Genomic DNA, 13299 nt, shown 5'->3' on the forward strand with positions numbered 1-13299 from the left:
ATGCATTTTATTTATGACCGGACAAATCATTTATTAAAATAGCTTGAAAAATAATAGGAAGAAACCCCATATCCTAGCTAGAACTTGGGGAGAAACAAGCGACAATCGCCAAATGATTGGCTGCCTTGCTCGTAAATTGTTTAACAAAAACACAAAAAATATTATTAAAATCAGACATTAAAGTACGACAATCAAAAATAACTAAATTAAAAAGAGACAATAAAAGAGACGAACTATACATAGCATCAATGATGATTTTACAATCCGACTCAACAACAACTTGACCTAGGCTCCATTCTTTGATCAGCTCAAAGCTTCCTTCAACCCAATTGCCTCTACCAAAAGAGGAGAGACATGGTCAGGCAATTGTGTTGGACCAATGATAAAGGACAGCTCCATGATGATCACGGGCAAGCCGTCTAATTTCAAAATAAAAAGCTTAAGAAGTGACAAAAATATCTACATTGACAAAAATCACATCAATAATAGGAACTGACCAATGCTCCATCTGAATAAAAGGACTAAAATTCATTGTGCTTGTAGAATTTTTATGAGCAATCTTTTATTAATTAAAGTAAGATAATACAGCAGTAACTATCCAATTTGCAACAAAACTTTTACTTTGGACTCTATTTTTAACATTGTACACAATTCAAAATTTTATGAAAATAGTTAGAGATGTATAATATTTGTAATATAAATCATCTTATACAAAATTTAGATTATAATTTCTATATCGAAAACATATTTCTGTTACTGTAGAAATTAAAATGACACTTTATCATAGTTTTTTTTTTTAAAAAAAAAATCTTCCTAAAGTATTAGTTCCAAACAAAAAAGTATTAAGATTTTTCCATTTTTCTTTAAAAAGATAATAAAAAAAATTCTTGTGAAAAGATTGGGGAGTTTTATTTGCACCCTATTATAAAAAAATATATTTTTTGTTTATAATAAATTTTTATTTTTTTCATTTGTATATTCTTAAAAAATATATATATAATTATAAAACAAAAATAATATATATTTTAAACATTATCGCAAAAAAAAAATTAAAATTAAAATTGCATAAAATTTGATTAGAAAAAATAAAAAAAAATATACATAATTCAAAAAAAAAATTATGAAAATAAATTATAATAAAAAAATGTATAAACTTTTATTGGAAAAAATTAAAAAAACCATTATTCATGATTAAAAAATATAAAAAAAAATTAAAATAAATATTAAAATTATCCAAAATAATATGAAAAGAATAATTTAAAAAAAAAAATATTAAGAGTTGTTTTTTAAAAACTATTTGAAGTTTCTTTTCATTTTCTTTTAATATTAAGGTGTGCTTATATTTAAAGTGTAAATAAACTCCTCATTCGTAATTTATTGTTACAAGATGAAACCAATAAAACCACATGTCAATATTTATTATGCTACAAACCAATGAAGAAAGTCATGTGCATAATCAATATAACTTAAACTAAACTTAAACTTTTGAGTAAAATAATAAATATCTTACAATTCATTGATTAACCATGTGTAATGTGTTTATACATTTATGCAACCTTCCCCCTCCCTTCCTCTGGTGGTACACTTGTTTTTGTTCTTTGCTAAACTGGTGGTATACTTGTTATTAAAACAATATGAAATTTTGTAGTTCCATTAATTATTTTATGAATAATAATAAGAAGATATTTGCTAAGCCCTTGCCCTTAGCTTAGATTATGGGACAAATTAGTGGGGTTTGGGGATTGAGGTGTGTGTAAGTTGAAATGCTACTATCATTCATATGGGTTTCTTTCTAGAGTAGGCCCATCGTTAGGTTTATGTGAAGACTTAATGGATATTCAAGTTTAAAGAAATATTTACATAATAATTTGGTTTCTTTTAAGATGGTTTTTGCTTTTGTTTTCATATGGTTGGAATTGTTAATAGACATTAATAACGTGGAAAAAAAGAAGCTCAAACCACTTGCTAAAATACTAGCACTAGCCAGTACTAAAATGTTTTATCTTAGTATTAATATTTTAAAAATGCTATCTTGATTATAGTTGTTATTCAAATTTTTTTAAGTATTTATTTTTAATGTTTATCATATTTTATTACGCAGACGAAATGGTTTAACTAACATGCTCTTTAACTACACAAAGAAAATTATTTGTTCTCTTTAAATGGAAGGAATCCCATCAATCTTTTTGTAATATTATTATCTTCTTTAAATAATGATACGTTCTTTTTCAAAATAATAGGACTATTAGCATTAAAGGAAATAATGATATCATCACAATTGAGTTAATCAAGTAGTCCCAAATTCTGAATATTAGATATGGAATGATACCGCATTCTTGTTGTGCCACACATTTTCATGGGATGATATATAAGAGACACCATCACACCAAATAATTTATTTATGTGAGCCTAATTGTCATATGATTATATATATATATATATATATATCCTCCTTTTTTTTTGATATAACTAATAAATGAATCAGCCAAGAATATGTATATAAATAAATAAATAAATAAATCATGGAGGTGGATCAATCCTATAAATAAAAATGTAAGTTGCTTAGGTGAGTTTGGTAGCATAAAAGGAAAAGGTAAGCCTACCCAAATGACAAAATTGTTAATGCAGTCACAGGATTCCTCTGCTATATAGGTTGTGTAAAATGGTTGAATAGTTATCACTTTAAGTGATTGCCATAAATGAAATTAAATCTTCACCCAATTTTTTTTTTACTGGATTGGGTTGGGGTGGTGGTTCATAAATAAATAGTTAGAGGTTCCCAGTTCGAATTTAAATTAGTTTCAAATCAAAAACTTGATAATTTGGTCAATAAAGAAACTCTACTTGCCTTTTTTTATTTAGCATGGCATCTCCCTAGAAAAATCATATTGTTTATATAGCACACTAATAATAATAAATTCTCCTTCATAAATAATAATAATAATAATAAATTCTTTCCAAACAACAGGACACTTTTCTAATTTTTTTTTTTTTTTATCAAAATCATATTTACATTACACGCCAAAGAAAGAAAGGGAAAAAGAAAAAACAATATTAAATAGTGGATTCGAGTTCAGCTAAGTTGTTTTTTTTTCTTTTAATGAACGACACATTCACATTACTCAAGATAATATTTTATAATTTTTTTTTTGAGATGATAATATTTTAAAATTAATTATTTAATACCTGATATAATATATCTACTATATACTTAAACTAGTAAACATCGCGGATATATAAAAATAAATTGTCTATTTTAATTAATAATAATTACTTAATAAAATTATATTAAAATTTTAACTTTACTATTAAAAAATTTGTGACATAAATACTTAAAATATTAAATTTGTTGCTAATAAATACCGAAATTCGAAAAATAGTAACATAAATACTCATTTATGGTTTAATTTTTATTTCGATTGTGTTAAGTTTTGGGTTCGAATTTTATTAAGTGTGTTTTTAATGTTTGAGTTTTAGTATTTTATTGGGGTTCTAATATTTGAGTTTGTGTTTATGAGTATTGTGGACAATGTCCCACATGGAATAAATGGTAGAGAATTGAGCCATATATAAGAACATGGGCTACTCCACTCATTGCCAATTGGTTTTGAGATAGAACCCCATGATTCTCAACATGGTATCAGAGCCATATCCCTTGCGGGCAAGTGATCATATTCGATCCGCACCTATACAGATAGTGACCATGTCCGCTCTGATACGGTTCAAGATTGATGAGCAAAAAATAGCCATCATCTTGAGGGGGAATATTGTGGACAATGTCCCACATGGGTTTTTATTTATTTGTTTAATTATTTTATAAATTTTGATAACTTCAAATTTTATGTTGTTTCTATTGATTATTGAGATACGTGAATTAAATTTACCTTTTCGTTTCATTGATTGAAAAATATTAGTAAAAAGTTTATGGAATGAGAATTTTAAATATATGAAAATAGAATTGAAAAATAGCATTTGAATCGAATTTTATTTTGATGTGTGTGTTAAGTTTTGGGTTCGAATTTTATTAAGTGTGTTTTTAATGTTTGAGTTTTAGTATTTTATTGGGGTTCTAATATTTGAGTTTGTGTTTATGAGATCTGTTTTTATTTATTTGTTTAATTATTTTATAAATTTTGATAACTTCAAATTTTATGTTGTTTCTATTGATTATTGAGATTGAAAGTTTAATTTTTCATACGTGAATTAAATTTACCTTTTTGTTTCATTGATTGAAAAATATTAGTAAAAAGTTTATGGAATGAGAATTTTAAATATATGAAAATAGAATTGAAAAATAGCATTTGAATCGAGAATCAAAATTTATTGTTAATCTCCTTACAAAAAAAAAGTTTATTGTTAATCTGTAAAGATAATATGGCTGGAAGAAAATAGAAAAATTAATTTTTTATTTCATTTAATATGTATATATATAATATGAATTTATTTTAATTAATTTATTTAAATTATTTTTTCTAAAAGAATTATTAGTTTGACCAATATTATATTTACATGTATCACTTTATTGCTCAACTAACGGAACGATAAAGTGAGTGTTAAGTTTTGTTGGGAAAAACGATAACCTTCAAGCGCAGCGAAATAACAAAGAAACGAAGCAAATCAATTTACTCAGTTTGGTAAAACTACCAAACCCACAAAAAGAGATATATTTCACTTATCACTTCAAAATTACATATACTCTCTATCTCAATCTCTCTACCCAAACCCCAATACACCCTTTGCTTTTTCCTCACTCTCACCATATAACAACTCACACACTTCTCTTTTCACAACTCACTATTTTTCTCTCTCCACACACACCCCCCTCTCTCTCACACAAAACACATATTTATAAAGTTACAAAACTTGGGCACCAAGACAGCTTGGAGACCAAGACATTCCAAAGCTTCCTTAAGAAGACTTTTCAAAACTTGGCAACCAAGAGTTTCCTTTTCCCATAATTAATAATTACCCAAAAAGAAATTGCAACTTCACAAATATAGATAAATAAAGAAAGAAATAAATAATTTGAGTCAAACTCTAACAATCTCCACCTTGACTCAAATTCTCTAAACTCACAACTCAAGCCATCAATAAGAGTATATATGCACCGAATTCATACTCTCATTGAACTTCACTTGAGCACTTGTCTTCACATTCTTCAATCTTTCACTGATGTCTTCTTTCTTCAAACAACTTTTAAGTGAAATTGGAGTCTTCTCCACCTTGTCCCATTCCTTTGCACTAACTAAATATCTTTTGTGACGTGACTCTACCTTCACAACTCCACCTAAAATAGTCTTCCCGACTAATTTATACAAATTTCGCTCTTTCTTACCCTTCACCACTACCAAGCCTCCTTTCTTGATAGTTATTTCACCATCTTTTGCAGAATAGACATAACCTCGAGTATCCAAGGCTCCCAAAGAGATTAAGCTCCTCCTTAATGTTGGAACATGTCTCACAGCAGTCAGTGTTCTCACAACACCATCAAACATCTTCACCTTAACAGTTCCTATTCCAACAACTTTAGAGCTAGAATCATTACCCATCAAAAACAGTACATCCATTAAATGCCTTATAAGTGTCAAAGCACTCCTTATACGGGCACATGTGGAACGAACAACCAGAATCCAAAATTGAAGAGTCAGAAAAGTTTTCATCAGCTATGACAGAGAGAACATCAGAGTCACTTTCAAAGCCTTCACCAGCAACATTTGTGGAATCTAATGTGTCTTTGCAATCTTGATTCCTCATTGCTTCAAGATGCTTAGTCAACTCTTCACAATTCCGCCTAACATGTCCCTTTTGTGACAATAGTAGCACTCCACTTCCCTTGAAAAGCGTGAATGAGTGTGATTGTCTCTTTTGTCATCATATCTTCCTCTCGATGTACTCCTACCACGACTTGATTCTGATCTTGTCACAAGAGCTTGATCAGTATGAGACACACCACTTGGTTGCTTGATACTATCTGTCTCCAAAAGAGTAGTTGACACCTCATCTACAGTTAAAGTAGTCTTTCCAACCAAAAGTGTAGTCACTAATGTCTCATATGATTTTGGTAATGATGCCAACAAAATAATAGCTTGATCCTCTTCATCAATTTTGACCTCTAAACTTAACAATTGAGTTATGCACTTATTAAATTTATTTATATGGTCCCTAACATCTTGTCCTTCAACCATTTTTAACTCATATAACTGCTTCTTTAAATATAATCTATTTGTTAGAGATTTTGACATATAAAATTTTTAACTTTTTCCATAACTTAGAAGGACATGTTTCATTCAATACACTATACTTTAATTCAAGAGCTAAACTTAAACGAATATTGCTTACCGCTTTTGCCTGCAACTCTTCCCAATCTTCATCAGTCATACTCTCAGGTTTCTTTCCCTGCAATGCCTTTAGGAGCCCTTGTTGTACCAACACATATTTCACCGTACTCTGCCATAAACTGAAATTATTCTTCCCATCAAAAAGCTCGATCTCAAATTTTGTGGAAGACACCATCTTTGAAATTTTTTGTGCTGATTTGAAAATGGCTCTGATACCACTTGTTGGGAAAAACGATAAACTTCAAGCGCATCGAAATAACAAAGAAACAAAGCAAAGAAATTTACTCAGTTTGGTAAAACTACCAAACCCACAAAGAGAGATATATTTCACTTATCACTTCAAAATTACACCCTTTGCTTCTTCCTCACTCTCACCATATAACAACTCACACACTTCTCTTTTCACAACTCACTATTTTTCTCTCTCCACACACACACCCCCCCCCCCTCTCTCTCACAAAAAACACATATTTATAAAGTTACAAAACTTGAGCACCAAGACAGCTTGGAGACCAAGACATTCCAAAGCTTCCTTAAGAAGACTTTTCAAAACTTGGCAACCAAGAGTTTCCTTTTCCCATAATTAATAATTACCCAAAAAGAAATTGTAACTTTACAAATATAGATAAATAAAGAAAGAAATAAATAATTTGAGTCAAACTCTAACAAGTTTAGAAATATAAGGATATTAATAGAATTTGTAGTTTTTAAAGGCACACCGGACAATTAAATATGAAAGAAGTAACAATATTATTTATATATTAATTAGTTCCAATGAATTTATATCTTCAATTTTAATCTCAAATAATATGAGTATGGAAAATTTTATTTTGTTGTAGCCATAAAATTATTAAACAATATAAACTCTATATAAATTATTTATTACCATTAATTATTCTGGTATCAAAACATATTTTTGTAATTTTAGACTCAATTTTAATCTCTAAATAATATGAATATGGAGAATTTAGTTGTAAAGTGTTTTAATAATATTTCAATATACAATTCAAGTCCAAATCTTAATTCAAGGTGTAGATTCAAGCCCTTTATGATATTTATCTAAGCCCTAAATTTAAACTATATAAATAATTTGAATTTTTTATTATTGTTATAGATACTATTTTACCTCCATTAATTAAATATTTTCAATATAATATCAATTTTTATTTATGATATTTTGTTATATCTTTAATTTTTTTTTTATAATTTATATACTTTAATTAATAGATATTAAATAATTTTTCTTGTTCACCTTAAATATTTAAATTTTCCTTTATTTTCTTTACCTTAATTAATTAAGGTAATAATATTAGTATAAAATATTTATTCAAAATATCTAATATCTATAATAATCAATCTATAATTTAAATTCTAATTATTAAAAATTTAATTATAATATAACACTATGTTTACGAATATTATTTTTATTTTATATATAATATCAACAATTGATGTGGTAAGATAATGAAACACATAAATTTGACATCAAACAATGTAATGGAGACTTAACTAACTTAGAAAATAAAAACAATTAATTATATATATATATAAAAAAAAAAAAAAAAGAAAAAAAAAAGCTAATAATCGCCTTCTTTATCTTCGATGAAGAGAGTATATTTTTTAATGTATTACTTGTTTTTCAACTCAATCCATTCAGCTTATCAATTTCTCTAATTGCACTTTAAAAACTCGCATTCTTTCTAATTGCTATAGAGTGCAGGAAATTTCTTAACATTATTAGAAAAGAAACAAAAGAGAAAACTAATAATAAACAAAATAAGCATTCACTTTAATCACAAAATTAATTTAGGAATACATACCTATGATTTTAATGAGATCCCATTGAAGAATAATTCTAAACCAAATCTACCAATATATATAATAATACCAAAATATAGTTAGAACCATATAAAAATAAAAGGATAGTTATATAAATATATATATAAAAGACTTCAAATTACCAAAACATTACCATTGATCTATATACATGTGTACACAGTGACAATTCCAATTAACATTTAAATATTGAATTTAACTTGTTCTTCAAATTTTGTAAGCAGAAGTGAAGTTAAAGAAGTGTTGCTACAAAAAAAAAAAAAATATAACAAAGAGTTATGTGTATAAAAACTAAAACGTAAAAGAGTTTTGGTCGCTGATTATCCTAATAAAAAATTTATATGTTTCCATAAGTTATCTTGAATTCGGATAGAGAATACAATAATTTTTTTTTTTTAAAAAAAAAAACCTAAATGTATTTTTCATTTCAATGAAAGTTTGAATTATAGTAAAATTTGAAGAAAAAAAATTATTTTTAATGATGGACTCTAATTTATCACATAACACAAATAAACTTTTTTAGGAAAAACTACTACTCACATGCATGCTTTTATTATATAATATAATGAAACTTGATCAATTTCAACAACAATATTATTAATTATAATATACCACACCATAATTGTTTCGTTTTCTCTCAAATAGTCAAATTAATCTTCTTATTCCTTCCTTAATAATTTAATAATTTAATTAATTATTAATCTACTTATCTCTTAATCTGTCCATACTTATAATTAATACCACGTAACTATTATTCTTATTTTATTTTTTTTTTTAATAAAGAAAAATAAATTAGGTGTATGATTTTTAAATGTTTTTACACTAAAAAGCATTGCAAACAGTTTTTTAAAAAATAAAAAAATACTGTCTAAATTTTTAAAAATTTAAGAAAAAATACTGTATAAAATAAAGTAATCAAGAAAAGTCATTGTTATTTATTATGATTGTAAGAATTAAATTATATAAATTTTTATAATAATTATTTAGAAAATAAAAATTAAATAAACAAAAATGTAAATGAAATAGAATTTTAACTAACTTTTATATTTCGCATACAAAAGTGTCCACAATGAAAATTCAACTAACTTTTAATGGTAGAATTTTAACAGGCGTCTTAAATTTACAATCGAAAATAAAAGTAAAAGAGTATTGTCACAAAAAAAATAAAATTAAAAAGTTAAGTAAATAAAAAGTAAAACATAAATTTTTTTTGACAAAATACATATTAGAACAAAAATATGTATTTAATTATATACTATTGAGATAAGTTTTTGTTAAAATAAAATTAGATAGAGAATTTGTTCAATTCTATTTTATCAAACTATGTAACTTTTATTTAGTTTACAAAATGTGTTTAAAAATTTAGTTCAAAAATATAGTAAATTTAAATAAATAATAGCAAAAATAATTATTAGATTATATATTAAGTAAAAAAAAAACTAATATTTTTAAGGCATGTAAAAATAATCTCTCTCACATAATAATTTTGAGGATAAAAATTATAAATATATAATAAAATTATCAACAAATTTTATTATAAATGGTTGCTTATGAATTTACTATATATTATTGTATGTATATTTGCATATTTGTCACACTTATTATTAGTTAGATAAATAATATAGTGTAGTGTTTAAAAAAATTGACTAAGCTTATAGAATATCAAAAGTACTTGTTTAATTACAGAGAGAGAGAGAGAGAGAGAGAGAGAGAGAGAGAGAGAGAGAGAGAGAGAGAGAGAGAGAGAGAGAGAGAGAGAGAGAGAGAGAGAGAGAGAGAGAGAGAGAGAGAGAGAGAGAGAGAGAGAGAGAGAGAGAGAGAGAGAGTGGTATTTTGACTTTTCAAATGGTAAAATTATCTTTTTATCGCACTATGTAAAGTTGTCATTATGATTATCACACTATTATGACACTTTTATAATAGTAAGATATAAATTATATATCTACTATCTCTCTACTATATATATAAATGCATCTCCACAAGTTGTTTTGTCCTTTTATGATTTTTTGTTTTTTAATTCTTTTAACTATTATTGTTACATGTTACTTTAAAGTATTTAATATCATAAAGATATAGTATTCAATAATTAGTTAGCATTTTTATTATGGTGCTCAATATCATACGCGTGTGACACTTAATAATTGATTAGTATATCTACTTATGTTTTGGTAAATAATTTGTTTTTTTGCTACGAAACCAAACTTTTTATTCATAATGATTTAAGATCTCGGTGAGCAGGCGTCACCTCCCAGCAGTTAAGAAACCCCTTACAATTGTTAAACAATCCCCATTTAGCCAAGACATGGGCAGAAGAGTTCTTAGTCTTAGGGATCCACAAGACCTCAATCTTCTTACTAGAAAGCATGGTCAGAGCCTTAGAGAACAAAAAGAAAACATTCCAGAAGGGCGTAACCAAAGCAGAATGAGCCTGAACAACAACTTGATTATCAGAGAGGATATCAGCCTCCTTAATACCCAGCCTGCGAAGAACCTCAGCATCCTTACCAATCGCCTCCAGTTCCCCATGAGTGACCGACAACAGAGGAACTTTAGTAGCATAAAGAGCTTTTTATGCCACCGACCTCATCCCATGTCACAACCCCAATCGCCCCAACACCATCTTTAGTAGGGAAATTGACATTGACCCAGATTCTCCCAGGTCTAGGCTGCTTCCAGTAGACAGCAGGGCGAGGAGCACCATCAAATGAATCCCCTCTCTCGCTTTCCACTAGCTTCCACTGAAAGTGAAATTCATCCCAGATATTCTTCTTCATATCACAAAATCTCCATTTGGTATTGTTATGATAATTCGCATTCCTGATCGACCAAAGAGGGTGATACATGACCGAGGCAAAGAGAGAAAACTCTTCCCTATCACACACCTGGATAGAACCAGGGATGGTAGAAGGATCAATAATCCATTTTACAACCTCATTCCCCGAACACAGACAAGGCTCCTCACACCGAATACCCCATTTGCTTTCGCGCCACAACCCACAAGTTATTGGACAGGTCGAGAAAAAGTGAGCTTCGGAATCACCATAGGCCTCCCCACACAAGGAATAGTCGCCCACTGTCCACCCAAAAATACGATTATACCTAGATTTAAAGGGGATGCAATCCCTATAGGCTTTCCACAGGATAGGCTTCAAATGCTCCTGGAGCCCCAGCTTCCAAATCTTAGTACAAGTGTTATCCTGGAACATGGTAGCAGTGTGTAAACACCTATAGGCAGCCTTAATTGAAAACTCGCCATTAGGACTATTTCTCCACACCAGCCTATCCTCTTCACTGAAATCCTCAGTCCTACAATTCAAGATTACCTCGGCAATCGAAGGCCTGAACACCCATTTCACTTCAGTCGTGTTCCACTCTACTCCATTCTTTGTTAAAAATGCATGAATAGGTAAATCCGTCACCACATGAGGATTGATTGCACTAGCATCAATAATAACACCATCGCCACAAGACCAGCCATTATTCCACACTTGGATTTTCGAGTCATGTCCCATTAACCACAAACAATTATCATTGATGAATTGCCTGGTTTTCCAAATCCCCCTTGCCACATGCGAAGCATAACGAGGGAGATTGCAATGCCAAAAGCCTGACTCACGACAATATTTTGCCGTAAGGATATTAACCCAAAGAGCGTTTGTGTTTTTCACCATCAGCTACCCCAATTTGGCAAGAAAACACATATTAATATCACAAAAACTACGAATATCGAGACCACCACAGTTTTTAGGTTTACAAATAGTGTTCTAGTTTACAAGAGCGAGGTATCGTCCCCATCCAGGTTTACCCTCCACCAAAAATGTCTAACCAAGGCATCCAGAGTGTTAGTGATACTACTCGGGATCGAGAGCACAACCATATTATAGGTTGGTAAAGTAGATACCACACTTTTAAATAATGTTGTTCTCGCGACTTGAGAAAGTAACTTGGCTTTCCAACCTTCAATTCTTCTCCTCACCTTGTCAATAATGAAGTTAAAGTCATTGCATATGTTACCTTTCACAAATAAGGGATTACCTAGGAAGAGCTCATTACCATCCATAAACTCAAAGCCCATAATCTCATCCAACTCCACACCCTGCTCCAAACAACAATTCTTAGACAGAAGAATTTTTTGTTTACCTCTATTGACTTCCTGGCCAGACCAATGACAATATTTTAAAAGTACCTCACAGAGATTCTCCACATTCTGCATATTGGCCTTCATAAAGAACATAGTGTTGTCTACATACATTAAATGAGACACCGACGGACCATTCCTCGAGACCCTATAACCTTCAAGCATCCCCTATCTCTCCTTCTCCATGATCAATCGAGAAAGAATCTCAAAATATAAAATGAATAGGATCCCCCTGCCTTAAACCTCTGCGAGGTACAAAAGTTCTAGTGAGCCCCCCATTCTGAAGAACTTGAAAGCTCACCGAAGAAATGTTGGAATATGTTTTACCAGGATCTAGATTTATAACCAAGTATATTTCATTAATATCCTAATATGAATTTCTAAAACAATGAAATTAAACACATATAAAGTTTCAGAAAACCTTACATTGGGTGCAGCGGAATATAATGTCTCCTTCCGCTCAGATCTCTAACCCTTGTATCCTGTCTGTCGCAGATTATCACCAAGATCTGAGCCCGAATGTCCTTCTCTTGATTCTTGATTCTTCATAGTCTTCCACACTATGATTGAGATACCACTTGATGTGTGTGGGCACTCAATCTATCACTCAGGGTAATGAAAAATTGAAGAAGAAAAGAGAGGAAAGGTGGTTCGGCTATAGGTGTAGAAAGGATGGCTCAATTTTTCGTGAAGACAAGAAATTTCATCCACCTTTAAGTGTGAGCCATCACTATCTATTTATAAATAAACACTAGGTTGAGGTTAGGAATTATTAGGCAGTAAAATAATGAAAATATTAAGTGAAAAATCCTCAACCAAGTGGTCGGCCACACTAATGGGCCCCACTTTGGAATTTTTCCACTTTTGACAAAATTACCCTTTTTTTCTCAAAAATGCCATTTTTCCAATTCTAACCATTTAAATGCCATACTAATTATTTAATAACTAAAATCAATTATCAAATAAAATTGTCATTTAATATATTTA

The 13299-nt window shown here is 29.2% G+C and overlaps 1 protein-coding gene across 1 annotated transcript; it reads right to left on the bottom strand.

The window, feature by feature from the left end:
* Positions 1-10383: 10383 nt before the first annotated feature.
* Positions 10384-12387, bottom strand: LOC115703919 (uncharacterized). Its single transcript, XM_030631153.2, has 4 exons — positions 12361-12387; positions 12151-12270; positions 10757-11848; positions 10384-10686 (listed from the first exon to the last, which is right to left on the bottom strand). Exons 1-4 carry the CDS (start codon positions 12385-12387, stop codon positions 10384-10386), a joined length of 1542 nt encoding a protein of 513 aa, XP_030487013.2.
* Positions 12388-13299: the final 912 nt, after the last annotated feature.

The sequence above is a fragment of the Cannabis sativa genome, chromosome 1, assembly GCF_029168945.1.
Source record: "Cannabis sativa cultivar Pink pepper isolate KNU-18-1 chromosome 1, ASM2916894v1, whole genome shotgun sequence".
In the NCBI taxonomy this organism is placed as follows: domain Eukaryota; kingdom Viridiplantae; phylum Streptophyta; class Magnoliopsida; order Rosales; family Cannabaceae; genus Cannabis; species Cannabis sativa.

Bases quoted from the DNA above. Each gene is read 5' to 3' on its own strand.
- LOC115703919 (XM_030631153.2), bottom strand. From the start codon at position 12,387: ATGCAGAATGTGGAGAATCTCTGTGAG. The intron at 12,271-12,360 runs GTACTTTTAAAA...TGTTTGGAGCAG, and splicing joins ATGTGGAGAATCTCTGTGAG to GGTGTGGAGTTGGATGAGAT. The intron at 11,849-12,150 runs GTGAGGAGAAGA...AAATTGGGGTAG, and splicing joins TTAACTTCATTATTGACAAG to CTGATGGTGAAAAACACAAA.